The sequence below is a fragment of the Gobio gobio genome (genome assembly GCF_949357685.1).
Source record: "Gobio gobio genome assembly, chromosome: 10".
In the NCBI taxonomy this organism is placed as follows: domain Eukaryota; kingdom Metazoa; phylum Chordata; class Actinopteri; order Cypriniformes; family Gobionidae; genus Gobio; species Gobio gobio.
The window spans coordinates 2,428,026-2,446,170 of NC_137116.1; the positions used below are offsets into that span (position 1 = coordinate 2,428,026).

Consider the following 18,145-nt stretch of genomic DNA (forward strand, 5'->3'; position numbering starts at 1 on the left):
ATAAAGATGGGCTCAAAAATGACCACATTTCCTCCCGTTTGTCGCGCCCCACCTGTCATGTCTCTATTCCCCACCAGTGGGGTGTGCCCCACAGTTTGAGTATTGCTGCTGTAGACAAACGCACATGGGCATGCTGACCACACATACCAAGCATGTGAATATCACGTCATTCGTCCGGCAGCAAACTGATAAGACGAGTTCACAAAGACGAGCTGTAATACAAACAAACCCCCCCCATAACTACATACATACTAATAAAATGAATACAGCCCCAGAGCAGGGAATGAACGTACCAGGAAGTCAAGCAGCAATCCACCGGCGAGGGCAAACCTTCAGACGGTGTGCACCCATCAGCACCGACGAGGGTAACACTGCACACAGTAACCAGGTTAACATCCCGTACGCCCCAGCCCAAAGCACAATGTAAAAACCACTTACCTCCAACAAGGGAAACCAGGGCGCCGTAAAGGCGGTCACACAATGACGCTACCCCTGGCAACAAAACAGCCGCCCTAATATACGCTTAGAAATGAGATGCTGATTACCTGAGCCTAGGGAAGAGTAATCGATCCCAGAGAGGATGGATGTCACTCCACTACACTGACAATCTTCTCCAGGTTGCGGACATCCCTGCAGCTTGTGTACCTTTTTCTTCCACACTTTTCTCTTCCACTTAACCTTCTATTAATGTGCTTTGATACAACACTTTGAGAACATCCAACTTCTTTTACAATTACCTTTTGAGGCTTTCCCTCCTTGTGGAAAGTGTCAATCATGGTTTTCTGCACAACTGTCAGGTCAGCAGTCTTCCCCATGATTGTGAATTCTACTGAACGAGACTGAGAGACAATTTAAAGGCTCAGGAACCCTTTGCAGATGTTTTGGATTAATTAGCTGATTAGAGTGTGACACTTTGAGCCTACAATACTGAACCTTTTCACAATATTCTAATTTTCTGAGATTTTGATTTTGGGGGTTTCATAAGCTGTAAGCCATAATCATCAAAAGTATAACAAAAAAAGACTTGAAATATCTCACTTTGCATGTAATGAGTCTATATAATATATTAGTTTCACCTTTTAAGTTGAATTACTGAAATAAATGAACTTTTCCAAGACATTCTAATTTATTGAGATGCACCTGTACATGGGGGGTACTCTGGGTTCGGGCCAAATTCCAAGCTCGAAGCTCTCCCCCCGGACAGCACGCCAAATACACATTTAAATTTACTCCCTATAAATTATATGTAAGTGTGAACTCGAGAAATGCCTCATCGTCACGACATCCTATATAAACCCATCTGCGGTGTGATGACTCCGATCTTTCGAATATTCTGATTGATCTAATATGACTTCTGACCTGTAATGTTGCCAGAATCATAATCATACACTGTTTGTTCGTTGACCAGAGGAGAACTGGCACCCCGACTGAGCCTGGTTTCTCCCAAGGTTTTTTTTCTCCATTATGTCACCTGGTGGAGTTTTGGTTCCTTGCCACCATCGCCTCTGTCGCCTTTGACATTTGGCTTGCTCAGTTGGGGACACTAAATATTCAACTATATTATTGATCCGTGCGCATTGACACTATATGATAATTGAAATTAGCTGGATGACATCACAATTTCTTTACAGGATTATTGTCATGGATCCACCTGATGAACTGATCTGCCATATACAGAGAGCATAATTTGACTTTTTCTGGAGTGGGCAGCACTGGATCTGGGCAGCAGCACTGTATCTACCTGTCCAGGAAGGAGGCCAGGGATTGGTGGATGTGAGGAGTCGTATCCGTGCTTTCAGGATACAAGCAGCACAGAGACTCCTGTATCATAAGGACTTGACTTGGGCCCAAACTGCTTGTGCTTTGCTACAGCAAGCAGGAGGACTGGGATTTGATAAAAATGTATTCCTAATAAAAATGGAGGGCGTGAGCTTGTCCGTTTTACAGGTCTATGTTGCAGGTTAAATCAAGACCGTCCGCATTCCCGTGCAATTCTGACTTCCGATATTTGATGTCATAGGTGTGAGCGGATAGCAACAAAGCAAGAGAGGGAATGCCATGGCATGGGCCAAAAATTGCAGTGAGTGGGCGATGATCGGTCAGCAACATGAACTTCCTTCCAAAGATGTACTGATAAAACTTGCGAACTCCAAACACAATGCTCAACGCTTCTCGCTCAATCTGACCATAGTTTGCTTCTGCTTTACTCAAACCCCTGAAAGCAAACTCGATCGGCCTCTCTTGACCATTTGGCATGATGTGGGACAAGACAGCTCCCACACCATATGGGGAAGCGTCGCAGGCCAGCTGGATGGGAAGAGCAGGGTCAAAATAAGTCAGGGCATTTTACCTTAAAAGTGTCTCCTTTGCTCTTTTGAATGTCTCCAGGCATTCAGAGGTCCACCTCCATTTATTATCATGACACAACAATTTGTGCAGAGGTTTCAGCAGCATAGCAATGTTTGAAATAAAACGCACATAATAATTTAGGAAACCGAGGAAAGACCGCAGCTGGCTTACATTTTCGGGCACTGGAGCATCCACAATGGCCTTAACCTTGGATGGGGATGTATGCAAACCCAAGGCATCAATGGCATGGCCTAAGTACTCGACTGAAAACTGGAAAAATTCACATTTATCCTTGCACACTCTCAATCCGTATTCTTTCAGTCTCTCAAGGGAGAGAAGAAGGCGTACGCCACTCTCTACGCAATAATTGGTATTTATAAAAAGCAAACTTGACGGGAAAATGTGCGGTCCTTCATGCAAGCTCTGACCCAGGTTGAATGATATTCTTGTATGAATATCTGAGCATGCAATATATCAAAAGAAATAACAGAGCTTCTGCTTTTAAACAACAAAACACCAACAACAAAAATGTATTCTAGCTTCATGCATTCTTTTTTTATCAACACTTGAATATGGATACGTTTAATAAAAAAAGCAACATTTTGAGCAAAATTTTTTTTGTCAAAGACTACACAGCTACACATGCTACACATGCCAAACACAGATGGAGTAGATCGAGTTAATCAAAACCCCTAATACTTGCACAGACCTATAGCTTGTCCTAGGTCAACATTTCATTCAGATTTATATGCTGTTTATAATGTATGTGATCACATTATTTTATGCATCTGCTTACAAATGAGATTGTTCGTTTTTGCGTCTTCTTCACCTGTGTTTTGATCAGGAGATTCTGAACTCATTCAGAAGATATGTAAGAGGGCCCCCCCAGATTTATTTGGATATTTAGTTGAAAATTTAGTGTCCCCAACTGAGCAAGCCAAGCCAAAGGCGACAGTGGCAAGGAACCAAAACTCCATCAGGTGGCCTAATGGAGAAAAATAAACCTTGGGAGAAACCAGGCTCAGTCGGGGTGCCTGTTCTCCTCTGGCCAATTAACAAACAGCGTATGATTATTATTCTGGCAACTTTACAGGTCAGGGGTCATATTAGATCTAAATATTCAAAAGATCGGAGGCAACACGCTGGAGACGGGTTTATTGAGGATGACGTATCGATTAAACAATGATTAAATTGCAATATTCGAAAGATCTAAGTCCTCACGCTAGTAAGCGAAAGCTAAACCAGAGAGTCTAACTTAAGGTAAGAAGTAAGAGAAGTAAAAAATTTTCAATTTTTGCAGTGATTGAACTGTGATGATAGAACTGATTGTTGTACATAAGATGAGTGTGTGCGACTTTGCGTGTGTCCTTTCCGGCTTCGGCAAAGTCAAGTCAAGTTCATTTATTCGTCTCCCTTGGGAGAAATTTGGTTTAGAGACAGGGTACTGCTGCATAGGCAGACATAAAACATATAGACAACATAAAACATAAAACATCCAACAAAGGAGAGGGTACATAACTGGCAACCAGATGGGGACCAAAGTGCAAGAGGATCAAGCTTCAATACTTGAAGTACATTGCAATTACAATTACACATTTAAAGTGCAATGCACAGTAAAGTGCTGGTGCATGTTAAAGTGCGGTGCACAATACAGTACTGATACACATTCGAACACACACTACAAATGCTATACATATTAAAAATACTGGTACGAATTTAAAAAGATTCTGGTACATGTTACAGTTCTGATAAAAACCTCCCTACATTTGCTCATTAATGAGCTTAACTGACACTGGGACAAAAGAATGTTTGAACCGGTTGTATTTACATAAGGAGACCCTGTATCTTCTCCCTGAGGGCATCTGCGAGTATTCGCTGCACAAAACATGGGAACTGTCATTTAGAATGTTTTTTGCCTGAGTAAGGACAGCCTCGTTGAACAGTTCCTGAGGGTTAAGGGGGGGGTGACCCATAATCCTGCCCGCTACTCTGACCAGGTTGAGAATCTGTGATTTAAATTTGACACTCAGATTACCAAACCAACTGGTGATACCATACCGTAAAATAGACTCTATTGCTGCCCTATAGAAAATTAACATTATGTTTTTACTGACACCAAACAACCGCAGTCTGCGTAAAAAGTGGAGGCGCTGATGGATTCTGGCGCACACAGTGGCTACTTGTGTCTGCCAGCTCAGGTCACTATCAATGTGAATGCCTAGGTACTTGCATGAATTTTGTTGAGTAATGTTATTGCCATGTATTGTCACAGGGCTTCGGTCACCAATTGATTTGGGATCAAAGAGCATTTCTACAGTCTTACAGGTGTTAATCTGTAATTTATGATTGTCGCACCAGTCCACAAACCTATCCACAGCATCTCTGTGAATGGATGAGTCAGAGTTCTTAGTGAGCAGACTAAGAACAGCTGTATCATCCGAAAACTTCACCACATATTGATTAGGCTCAGAACTAACACAGTCATTTGTATACAGAATAAACAAAAATGGTGAACTGACACATCCCTGAGGGGCACCAGTACTACATATTTCTATATTTGATAAGGAGGAATTAAACTTCACCTGCTGTGGCCTCTTAGTAAGGAATGAGTGGTACCACCTGATTAAAAATGGATTTACATTCAGAAGGGCTAATTTTCTTAGGAGAATATGTGGCTGAATTGTGTTAAAAGCAGAGCTAAAATCAATAAGGAGCAGTCTAGCATATGCACCCGGGAATTCAAGGTGCTTCAATGTAAGGTGCATTATAGTTGATATGGCATCACTTGTACTTCGTTTCTTTGTATATGCAAACTGATATTTGTCTAATGCTGGCTCCACCTCGGAGCGAAGTACATTTAACATAAGTCGTTCCAGGCCCTTGAAGACATTGGAAGTTAATGCAACAGGTCTATAATCGTTGTCCTCCTGAGGACATGCCTTTTTTGGAACTGGAATTATAGTGGACTTTTTCCAGATCTCAGGTACAACATGTTTATCAATAGAAAGTTGGAACAGCTGGTGCCATACCGGAGACAATTCCTCTGCAAATGTCTTTAAAAGAAAAGTGGACATATTATCTGGCCCCGTCGCTTTTTTCAGGTGCATTGATTTAAAAACCTTGGTTACCGCATGTGGATCTATAAAAATCCTGTCCTTCACAGTACAGTTTACATTATCTAAAACATCACAGCAGTCCCTATTGTTGTCAGATTCAAAACGCATATAAAATTGGTTCAGTGCATTTGCTTTTAAACTCTCATCCTGAGCAAACAGGGGCTTCCTTTTAGCCTCCATGTTTGTCATTCCTCTAATTGAGTCCCACAGTTTCTTGGAGTTGAACATGGACAAGTTCTGTTCTGCCCGCTCCTTGTGCTGCAGCCTAGCTGCTCTCATATGTTTATTTAGCTCTTTTTGAGCTGTTTTGACTCCATCTGTATCACTAAGTTTAAAGGCAGACTTTTTCCATTTAATACACTCCTTAATATCTTTTGTTATGTAAGGTTTATTGTTCGGATATATCTTAACAGTTTTCTGTGGAATGATGGAGTCAACACAAAAGGAGATGTAGGCAGTTGTTGATTCTGTTGCCCTGTCAATGTCTGCCTCCTTGGCAAAGACGTCCCAGTCTGTCAAGAGAAAACATCCTTTCAGTTCCTCAATCTTATCGTCCGACCACACATTTACAGTTCGGATTTCTGGTTTGCTGGACTTAAAGACTGACCGATATGTAGGTAGCAGATGAATTGCATTGTGGTCAGAGTTGGCAAGGGGAGGTTTGGCTCTGGCTGTATAAGCATCCCTGACATTACCATAGCACTTGTCAAGAATGTTATTTTTCCTGGTGTTGCATTTCACATATTGATAGAAACCAGGTAGACTCTTGTTCAGGCTGCTGTGGTTAAAATCCCCTAGTATCAGTATTGGGGCGTCAGGTTTGTTTTGTAGGTGACGATGGACACAGTCAGCAATTTGATTTGCTGCTCTGTTGGCATTCCCACTTGGTGGGACATAGACAGCGCACACAAAAATGTTGCTAAATTCTCTTGGCAGGTAGTGTGGACGTAAAGTAACACACAGTAGCTCCAAGTCCGGGTTGCATATAGTGTCTCTTATTGCAAAGTTTGAGCACCAACTGTCTTTGATATAAATACATACTCCTCCTCCCCCTTCTTTGCCCGAATTTGCGTCTCTGTCCAGGCGTACATGAGAAAACCCGTCTACCTGTACGAAATTGTCTGGTACATCTTTACTAAACCAAGTCTCAGTGAAAATCATTAGGCCTGACTCACGGTATTCATAGCAACCCCTGGCCAGTAAACGCAGTTCATCCAGCTTATTTCTCAGGGAAACTGCATGGTTATGTAGGTCTAGTGGTTAGTTTTGGTCTTATAGTGAAGCAGCTTAGCCTTAGATTTGGAGAAGTTGGAGTGATTGCGTGCGTGTGCGAGAGAGAGAGAGCACCCACTGTGGGGATGTTTGCCTTGTAGGCTGTCTGTCAGCATCCGCTGTGGTGCTTCTTGAGAGATGGCCTGTTTGCACGGTTAGGCGAATGTGCTTTGTGTATGTGTTCAATGTTGTATTTGTCTGATCGTATTTGCTGTAGATGAATGGTTAAATAATGTCACATGATCGGTCATACTGCAGGCTCTTATTTGCAAGTGCACTGTTTGCGTGCAAGTGCACTGATTGCGTGCCATTCTCCGATAGGCTATACCTGGCATTTATTCAGTTGATTGATCTTGTAAGTGCACCAGATTTGCCTCTCTTTGTTATAAAACAACGTGCATCCAAACAACTTTAGCCAATGCAACCACCTATGTCAGTGTTGTTTTACAAATACTATAGCATATCGGATTATCAAAAATTGTTAAGTGTGTGTGTTGTCGTAGGCTATAGCCTGATTGTCTTGGCTTGCATCCATGAAATATTGTAATGTTATAGGCCTGTATATTAAGAAAATGTAGATTGGTATTGCGCAACAATCGGTATATGTGTATAAAATGTGTATAAAATGTACAGAATGTAGTATATGTGAGTATGTGATAATGCATATTCAAACACATTTTGTTATGATGAGCATTGTGGTGTAATGCTCTATTTAATAACTGATTGACATATGCATTGTGAGTTTAGATATGGAAATGTACTACTTTTTAATATGGTGGTTTAAGCAAATTGAAATGAGTTTTAATAAAATTGAGTAGAATATGAGCCTGACTCTCAAACGACTAGCCACTGCACTTCTGCTTCATGACCAACAGACCATCTTAAACAATGTGTCTCAGTAGCATTTACATTTTCCTTGTGGGCTTTTCTAATTATTTCTTTTTCAAAGTTTCTAGCTCAAAACCTGAGTTCAGCTTGGAAGGAGATTACTTATTGGGTGGACTTTTCGCTATACATGAAATTGAACAAACAACACCCCTGTTCTTCCCAGAGACCACTGACTGTTTAAGGTAAGCAAGGACCTTTTTATCAGCCTGGCAGTCAGTATATAATATTGTAAATCAACGCAGCATTTACTCAAAGTCACATAATACATCGAAACTTTAATTACATGCTATTCACTTCTTCACTGTTTTTTTCAAGGCACAGTTTCTCAAAATCTGCCTATCAGATGTCGCAAGTAATGAGGTTTGCCGTTGAAGAGATTAATAACTCCACCACTCTTCTGCCAAATGTTTCTCTGGGCTATGAAATTTTTGACCATTGTTCTAATACCAAGAATTTCCCTTCAGTCTTAAGTTTTATCTCAAATAATGGATCGATAAAACCTAAAGAAAAACTGAACAACTATCGCCCTAAAGTGATTGCTTTAACAGGGCCATATGGAAGCACAAGAACTCTTACTATTGCACCACTGATCACAACGGGCCTTATACCATTGGTAAATAGTTTCTTTTTATACAGTTTACAAAATACTTACACACTTACTTACTGCCCTTTGTTCAGGACTACCAAGTTACTTTATAAAGTATAATACTAATGAATTTTTTATAATTGAGTGTTTTCTTCAATTTCAAAGGTGAATTATGGAGCTACTAGCTCTGCATTAAGTAACAAACTCCAGTATCCTTCTTATGTAAGAACAATCCCTAGCAACAAAAACCTGATAGAAATGATTGTTCATATCATACGGTGGTTTGGATGGAACTGGGTTGCCTTTCTTGGTAGCCAAGACGATTACAGTTCAGACGGTCTAAAGCTGTTTACCAAGTATATAAGCAATACTGGCATTTGTTTGGCCTATCAAGAGGGTCTAAGCCTAAACGCAAACTACAGTCAAACACTTCAAAAGATTGATATGCTCAACATCAATGTCATTGTTGTTTTTGCTCTGACACAATATGCAAGCAAAATTATCAAAACAGCCATAGCGAACAACATCCAAGACAAAGTATGGATTGCAAGTCAAACGTGGGCTATGGATCAACAGCTTCCTAGAGAGCCAGGAATTGGGAAAATTGGCACAGTCATTGGTATTACGGAGAGATTGTTGTCTTTACCTGGATTTAATGAATTTGTCTATAAAGACAGAAGAACAACTGATGTTAACCGTAATGAAGAGAGTGACATCCAGAAGAGTAAGACATGTAATCAAGTTTGTGGTTACTGCACATTGTTGACCGCAAAGGACATTATAAATGAAAATCCCACATTCTCCTTTGCCATCTATTCTGCCATATACACCATAGCTCATGCATTACATAAGGTTCTGCAATGCGACATGAATGGATGCCGCAAAAACACAGTGGTTAAGCCATACATGGTAAGGGAATTAATTTGAATTTATGAAGATGAATTATTATTTTAATCACATTATTGAAGTAACGTTTTAATTAATTAAATAACAAATTATTGGTTATTATACAATAATTTAATAAATCAATAAAACAATATTAATATGAATTTATTAAAGTTGTATACAATGAAAATGGTCATTTTTTGTAAAATAACACAGCTTCTGGGAGAAATAAAGAAGTTGGATTTTCCACTCAATGGCCGTCGGGTGAAATATGATGTTAATTATGATCCAACCATCAATTATGCAGTTGTGCTCTGGCACACTGATGTAAATCCTCCCCAGTTTGAGATGGTGGGCACGTATGATACATATCCAGAAGTGACTTTTACAATCAACAACTCTCTCATACCCTGGCATAACAGCAGATCTGTAAGTCTTCATTTGAGCCTTTATCTAAACATTTAGCTTGATAGATTCCAGTTTTTCTCAATCAATTTTTAAATACTGATATAAAGATAATTAGATTGTTATCTGTGGAATGCATATGCAAGTATACTATTGAAAAAGTAAAAAAATATATATATTTTTCCATTTTTTAAGTTAATTGCTTGATAATACTGACCTCAGTTTAGCGAATGTGTATAATTAGTTGAGGAAAAACTGTACTAAAAAAATCATTGAAATCCCATTCTTTAAAGGTTCCTTTCTCAAACTGCTCTACTGAATGCAAGGAGGGATTTTCAAGGCAACCTGAAGGTTTTCATAGTTGCTGTTTTACATGTAAAAAATGCCAGTTTAACAGCTATGTGGATTATTCTCGTAAGTACAAATTAAGTTTCCGAAAATGAAATGTCCAAAATCATAACATTCAGTTCAAATTTATTTATTTGATTATTTTTTGTTGCAATTTTCAGAAGCAAATGCTAGATTATTATTTTTTTTAAATGGCCCCACCAAGTATAGTAATAACAGTAAATTTTGATCTTGTGGACTTTTTTTTTTTTTGGTCCCCACGAGGAAACAAGTTAATAAATCTGACAGAATTATGTATTTTTGAAAATCTAAAATGGCAGAAAGTTTTATGTGATGGGTAGAATTAGGGGTTGAATTAGTATAGAGGGATAGAAAAATAGAATATATAGATTTTTTTTTTTAAATGCGACAACTGTATTAATGTTAATTATTAATGTTACATCTTTTATTTAGCAATAAGGCTGATTTAAAACATGCACTATTTGTTATTGAATTAACTGATTGTTAAAGCTATTTTGTTCTAGTGATTTAAATAAATGTCTCATTAAGTATTCGATTGATATTGTGTTTTGAAACAAAGTAAATTATGTGTAAATAAACATGTATAGATTTTGAATGAATCGCTAGCTGTGTTACAAGAGTGAACAGTTTGGGTTTTTGTACTAGGTTAGAAAATTTCCACCTTACTTGTGAAAATAGTAATAAAGCGAAGTATATTCTTTTAAATTATATTATTAGTGTAATAATTACTCTTTTTAAAAGTATGCTGAAATGTACTGTACTTCGTTTTCACAAAGCTTTTGAAAAATACTGTCACTAAACATTCATATTATTTTACTGTCTCTCAGGGGACCCCTATACCTGTTTTCCATGTGCCGAACATGAGTGGTCTGATGAAGGCAGCACAACATGTAAGACACGTTCTGTTGTCTATCTTCAGTTCACAGAAATCTCTTCCATTGCTGTCATGGTTTCTGCCACATGCCTAATTATTTTACTCATTGCCATATTATGTCTTTTCGCCTACAACTACAACACACCATTGGTGAGGTCTGCTGGTGGTAGTATGTGTCTTCTTATGTTGATATGTTTGATTATGTCTAGCATAAGTACATTCTTTTTCTTTGGAAAACCCACATTTTCACTTTGCCTCCTGAGAAATGCCATATTTTCATTTTTCTTCACTGTCTGTCTTTGTTGTTTGACTGTCCGTTCCTTTCAAATTATTTGTGTTTTTAAAATGGCTGCTCAGTTCCCTAAGGTGCACAGCCTTTGGGTTAAGCACAATGGCCAGTGGCTCTTCATTGCATTTTCTTCATTCATACATTTAATTTCTTGTGTGATATGGATGACTGTCTCTCCTGACAAACCAATCGCTGACTCATGGACTTTTAAAGATCAACTTATGCTCATCTGTGAAATGGGGAACACTATAACCTTAGCCATAGTTGTGTTTATAAGCTGGTTTCTTGGTTTCCTGTGTCTCTTGTTTTCTTACATGGGACGAGATCTGCCGAAAAACTATAATGAGGCCAAATCAATAACCTTCAGTCTCCTTTTGTACTATCTGACCTGGATTATTTATTTCACAGCATACCTTTCTGTCAAAAGCAAATACATCATTCTTTTGAATGCAATGGCCCAGATAGCCAGTATAAATGGAATTCTCTTCAGCTATTTCATACCAAAATCTTACATCATGATATTCCAACCACAAAAGAACACTCCCGCATACTTTCAAACTTCTATTCAGAATTACACCCAAACCATTAGTAGGACTTAGTTTTAGACATTAGTTTTAGACATTAGTCTTTGTGTACCCACCTTATTTTTAACAATAGAGCAGGTGCTGCCACTTGTAATTTGAATGTACGAGGCTTCCAATCTCATTTTAGTTGTATGAAAACAGTCCTTTATGCTGATGGATATTGCTTTGTTATCAAATTATCTGGATCTATTATTGTAATAATAAACACACTGTTCCCTTTCAGTCAATCACTTTCAATGTTATTTTAGAACTGAACTGACAAATTGTGATTTTGCCTGAGAGCCCAATCACCTTCGAGTGTAAACTAAATGAGCCAATGGACATTGGTGTGCAAGATTTGCATCTCGTGCTCTGCCAGTATAAACACGGAAGCAGATGCAATGCACATTCAGCTTTTCGCTTTGGAGCCGAGCATTTGTGTTGTTCTGCTATTGCCATCTGTTCAAGTGACTATGAGTGGGGTGCCATGTACAATGCGCATGCAGTCTCAGGTATTTGGATGGGGCCCCAATTGCATTGGCACATCAACTGCCTCAACAGCCTCAAATCACAGCTACATGGCAAGCATGTAATAGTCTGTACAGACAGCACTGGGGCTGTTGCATACATCAACCATCAAGGTTGTCTACACTCCCGTTGCATGTCGCAACTTGCCTGCCATCTCCTCCTATGGAGTCAAAAGCATCTGAGGTTGCTTTGTGTCATTCACATTCTGGGCATGCTTAACCGTGCAGCCGACTTGTTCTCATGACAGCCTGCACTTCTGGGAGAGTGGAAACTCCATCCCCAGTCGCCCTGGACACATCGCAAATCAGTTGTTTTGTGAGGGTTGGGGACCCTCAGCATGGATGCACTGGCATACGACCCCGGGGCCTGCACAAATTTGTGTTTCTCCCAGTTAGCCTAGTCGCACAGACACTGCAAAGTCAAGGAGGACGAGGAATAGGTCTTGCTAGTTGCGCCTTACTGGCCCAACCTGACTCTACCAGGAGTGTTGCTTCCTCCTGGGCGTTGGCGCACGGTGCCTCTCTGACAGATATATCTAGAGCTGAGGGCTGAGCAACACCCAACACATTTGCTAGATCCTGTAGTCTTCGTGTAGAGCTGGTATCCTCCCGTGTGCTTGCTTCAAGTAGCCAGTAACACCGGAGATCCGCTCAGTGTCTTGCTTGCTGCACCATTCCCCTCCTAAGGACCGGATATGTGTGCTATCCTGCTCTATGGTGAGTTTCCCAGCTGGCGAACCCTGTTGGAGTTCCTCCAGCACCCAGTCAGACATGGCGGAGACGTCCTACACCAGGCCTAACACTCATAAGTACTCCCAGTGCTAGGCTAGTTTCCTATATGCAGTTATCCCTACGGTGCTTCCTGTCAGCAAGCCAGTGTCTTTCCCTTGGCAGAGTCTTCTCCGTATCGATCGACATCATTCTTGCGGTAGAAGAAAGCGACACAGTAAACAACAATGGAAGACAAACAGCAGATCTTGTTCTTGCTTCTCGCCATGTGGCTGTTTGTCACAAGAAGAAGACATGCTTTGTTTGCCCAAATGTTGCAGACTGCAAGGAAAAACACAGCCGAAATAGCACATGCAAGTGACGATTCTCTGTCAAAAAGTGGTACGGTACAGTGCGGAATTAGGGTTCCATTCACAACTTCTGACAATGGAAACAACAAAAATTGCATCCTGTTCTGAACTTTACTGAACCGTACTGTACGGTGGAAACAAGCAACAGTAGACATACTGAATGGGTCAAGCTGAACAGCAGTAATCAACCTCTGTGTAAGCCCTGTCCAATCCTACGCCCCAGCCGGTGCGGGGGAATCAGGTGGCTTACACGAGGAGCTGGAAGGAGCAGCAGTGGTGGCGCTTTGGTAGGGATCCCAATTCGTCAGTTCAGTTCTTGTACGTAACCGAGACGATTTGTACCACACATAGTTTTACCGTTTACTGTACTTTGTTATTCTTGTTAGTTACCTATAGTAGAGGCTACAAGTCAACACAAGTTGCAAAATAAGGTGGATATGATGTGAATTCATAAACTCTGTATTAGTGTCTTAGATCCTTCCCAAAGTTGATAATGAAGATCTATTCTGGGGTTTAAACTGCATTAAGATTATAAAAAGAGTATATATTTAAATATGTGTAAAGCTTTTGTTTAAATGCTTACATCAACAATATGTAATGTAACATAATGTAATGTAAACACAAATGCTTTTTTTCTTCTTTTTTACTTGTAATAAAGAACACTTTCAGAACGTCCATAACTTAGTGTCCAAGTTTTGTATGTTTTATGTCATACTGACTGTCTATTCAAACTCACATGCAACTTTTTATAATAGTATAATACATTTAATTATACTATTTAATGACAGAAGGACATGACCTTTTATACAAAGAACTTCGCATGGTGAATATCATAACTGTTGCAAACATGTTATTTGTGACCTTCAAATAGGAACAAATCTTAATATTTCTTCTTCTTCTTCTTTTTTTTTTTTTTAAGGATTTCCAAAATGCTAAAACTAATGTTAGATTGAGTACAGTTGGAACAGAGGGACAGATTAAGGCCCAATCCTATTTCTACCCCTTAGCCCTTCCCTTTCCCCTACCCCTTCATTTTGTGTGTTCACGTGAAGGGGTAGGGGTGTCTCGATTCTCTTTTGGCTGGAGTGGTATGGGTAACGGGAAGGGCCAGATAGCCCTTCAAACAAAGATTTTTCAGGACCACACTTTGAACGAAGGGGTATGAGGAGTTTCCCTCCACCGACTACACTCTAAAAAAAAAGGCTCGTAATCATAGGGGAACCTTTTTTAGTGCTATATAGCACCAATTTTGGTGCTTCAGTGGTTCTTCAGCGGTTCTTCAGATGTGCTATATAGCACCTTAGTCAAAGAACCGGTGAAGAACCTCTGAAGAACCGCTGAAGAACCTCTGAAGAACCGCTGAAGAACCTCTGAAGAACCGCTGAAGAACCACTGAAGCACCAAAATTGGTGCTATATAGCACTAAAAAAGGTTCCCCTATGATTACGAGCCAAGAACTATTTTTGGTGCAATATAGAACCTTTTTTTTTTTAGAGTGTACCATGCTGCTAGAATGTGTGTATTTTGTCACTCGGGATCGATCACTTGTGTGTCGCCTGGCTTCCAGTTTCTCCGTAGCTTGCTAAACGCTTGCTAAAATTTGAGTGATGTGAAAACATATTAATAATAGTTTAAAAATATATATATCTGGTCATCCTTCATAACGCAGTCGATATTTACATCACATCTGTTATCTCTGTTAACTCTTGAGTTACCAAGGCAAAGACTGACTTGACGTATAACGTATGAACATTATCGCAGTACCACAGTAGAAAACGAAACCATATCTGTACCGGCCGGCTCAGATCAGCACGGAATGGAACGGTTAATAAACAAAGAGAACAGTTTGGCCCGATGGAACAGCGGCTTCACTAGTCTTGTATGTTCTGTATCATTCTGTATCGTCTTAGAAAACTCTAAGGCTCGTACGTTTTTTAACTGAAAACGAGTGCCATTTTATTAAGTCCAAATAAAGCACTAAACTCTGTTGGTTGAAAACCTGATTTCTGACTGCCACTGTTATTATAAGTTGCAGTTTCCGTGACTATCACTAAAATTACACGTTTTGTTATGAGTAAACATGTGTGACTCACTTAGAGGTAAGATAGTTCACCCTGCAATCCTCTGTAATATCAGAACTGACTAATCTGTGTCCGTTAGAGCAAGTGAAACCGGACGCTTAGCCTATTTGAGACTCCAGGTCCCATGGAGGAAAGAATATTTGAAAATAAGTGATACTAAGAAAAATCAACGATCTAAATTAAATCGCAACTAATCTTAAAATCAGCTGATAAACTCTAAACGTAACACACTTTATGGAGTCAGATAGAATTGGAGTCAGATAAAATTATTAATGGAGTCAGATTTAAAATGAGATATCAATAAATTAAGAGAACTTCACCAAAATGCTGAAAAGGCTTACACGCAGAATTCCTTTTGACCAAGCCATTAGTTTTCGGTTTTTGGGCTAAATGGATGGAAATTTACAGTGGTGACCTGTCCTCCGTGATCTCCCGGTGGCAAGTGTCTTTTCAGCTAAATATTGGGATTGCCACAAGCGAGAGGTTTGATCTTCTTCTATTTCTTCAGCTGTTATGGTAAGTCCATTCTTATTTGCCTTTTAGAAATGTTGGGAGTGTATAGTACTGAATACTGTATAAATCTGATGGGGCGTGAAAATTTGACAACCATATTGCTTATCAGGGACATGAAAGCAACAGCGTAGAGTAGAAATGATATCCCTTGCTTTAAAATTATCCTTGTTTGCATACGCAGCAAGAGAGGAAATCTTATTTCTGTACTCAAGAGAGCTCTGTAAATTAAAACCTTGAATTCTGAGGAAAAATGTCCAGTTACATTTGTTTATTTGCTTTGCTGCAACAACGCGACAAAGAAAAAGAACAAATGGTCACGTTAACTTGTGAATGAAATCTTGTGAGTAGATGAGCTAAAATAGCATTGAAACGATCTCACTGGAATCCTTTGTGTGTAAAATGTGAAGGTGGACAAAACAGGACTCAGGTTCAGGACTGATGTCACAATTACAAATATCTTATAAAATATAGCGTTTACTATGGTCTTACTTCAGACTTTGCAATCACTGCACTTTTGTGTGTTTATTAATGTCTCAGAAGAGACTGAGAAAATTAACAGACCAAATAGAATCTGTGTCTTTCTCCATCAGACCTGTGTTTGTCAAACCTTCCTTTTCATATGCAAATAGATTCTCCAAAGAATGCAATTTATAACTCATCAGCCTAAAACAAGAAAATTGTGCCCAATTCTATATTGTGTAGTCACAAAAATCTTTGAATTGAGCAATGATTTGATCTGTGCTCTCAGTGTTTGCAGTTTATTGAACGTTCACAGCAACTAAGTTTATAACTGGGTTCCAGTTTGGTCTTGTGATCACACAATGATCAGGCCAGCACAGCAGTAGCTGCAGGGCCAATCTAAAGATCAGTGAGATGATAGATTATTCTGGACAAATGACTCAGCAGAGATCCTCTTGAGACCAGCAAATAAAATTATTATTTAATTCATACTATTTTAATATAATATGATTTATATTATGATTATAATGTAAATTATATTATAATGGCCAGAAATGGTTTTAATCTCATAAGGATTCAGCATTATTTAGAAGAGGAAAGAAGGTTGGGAAAGTATGAAAAGGATTAGAATGTAGAAAGATGGGATGTGCAAGTAGGGAAGCAAGAGTATTATTAGTGTTGAAATGATGGGAAGGAGAATATAAATGGTTAAAGAAAGAATTGTTAAGGAAGAAACTGAAGAGAAAAAAACCTAAAGAGAAAGAACTTCTGTACCTTCTATTTGTGCAAACATTTAAATGAGAAAAATTACAATGCCCAGTTAAATGATTAACCTGATTGTTGTAACTTGAATAGGCTGAATTCAGGCAAGGCCTAATAATTTACATTTCTTTGATCTGCAACCCAATGAGAAAGGGGAGGTACAAGTTTTCCATTGCAAAGAAACTCGCAAGTGTTAGCGAATTCCTCTCTGGGTGCGTCAGATTACATGGGACCTGATTGGGGAAGTCATTTTACTGGGAATGTAATGAAAGTTGTGTGTTATGTTAACTTCAGGCATTCCCTCTACAGGGGTCACACAACACAGAGATCCAAATGGTCAAGAGTTCAAATGACACCATAAACACCTGGTGACCTGATGCTCTAAACACAGATCTGACTTGTATAAACAGCATAATTTAAAGAGATTGCCCCAGGGGACCTGGGTGTGATAAAATCACAATCCAGCAGATTGTGTAAACACAACTGCAACAGCAAATTAAGGTGCAACTGGTCTGACTGCATTTACACACAATCAGATCTGACCATTATAAATCAGTTTATCTGACCTTTTCCTTTACAGAAACATGATCATGACAATGATCAGAATCAGAATCAGAATGAGCTTTATTGCCAGGTATGTTTACACAAACTAGGAATTTGTTGTAGTGACAGAAGCTCCACAGTGCACAGAATGACAGTGACAAGACACAGATAATAAAAATAAAAAATAAAAATTACACTATACAAACATACAGACAATGTGCAAAATAGCATAGACCCAATATAAAAATTAAAAATAAATTATATAAGCAACATACTATGTACACGTATTTTAGGTTTAAATTAGAAATGTAAATAAGTGTATAAGTGAAATAAGTGAATAAAAGGAATGTACAATTGTGTGTGTGTGTGTGTGTGTGTGTGTGTGTGTGTGTGTGTGTGTGTGTGTGTGTGTGTGTGTGTTTCTCGTTTATTGTGAAGTGTTCATGAGATGGATTGTCCAGTCCTTAGCATTGTTGAAAACTGGAAGGGCCCCTAGTTTCCAACATATGACTAATGACAATACAAACATATCTAAAGACTTAGATCTGGGATGCAGGCATTTCCATAAATTAAGTAAACAATTCT

At 39.1% G+C, this 18,145-nt stretch overlaps 1 protein-coding gene across 1 annotated transcript; it reads left to right on the top strand.

Moving 5' to 3' along the window:
- Positions 1-7,625: 7,625 nt before the first annotated feature.
- On the top strand, positions 7,626-11,632 carry LOC307132822 (taste receptor type 1 member 1-like; the record flags this gene model as incomplete). Its single annotated transcript, XM_079827399.1, has 6 exons — positions 7,626-7,807; positions 7,941-8,238; positions 8,377-9,120; positions 9,313-9,525; positions 9,795-9,915; positions 10,698-11,632. The coding sequence occupies 6 exons, from the start codon at positions 7,626-7,628 to the stop codon at positions 11,630-11,632; spliced, it is 2,493 nt and encodes an 830-aa protein (XP_079683525.1).
- Between the last annotated feature and the right edge of the window lie 6,513 nt (positions 11,633-18,145).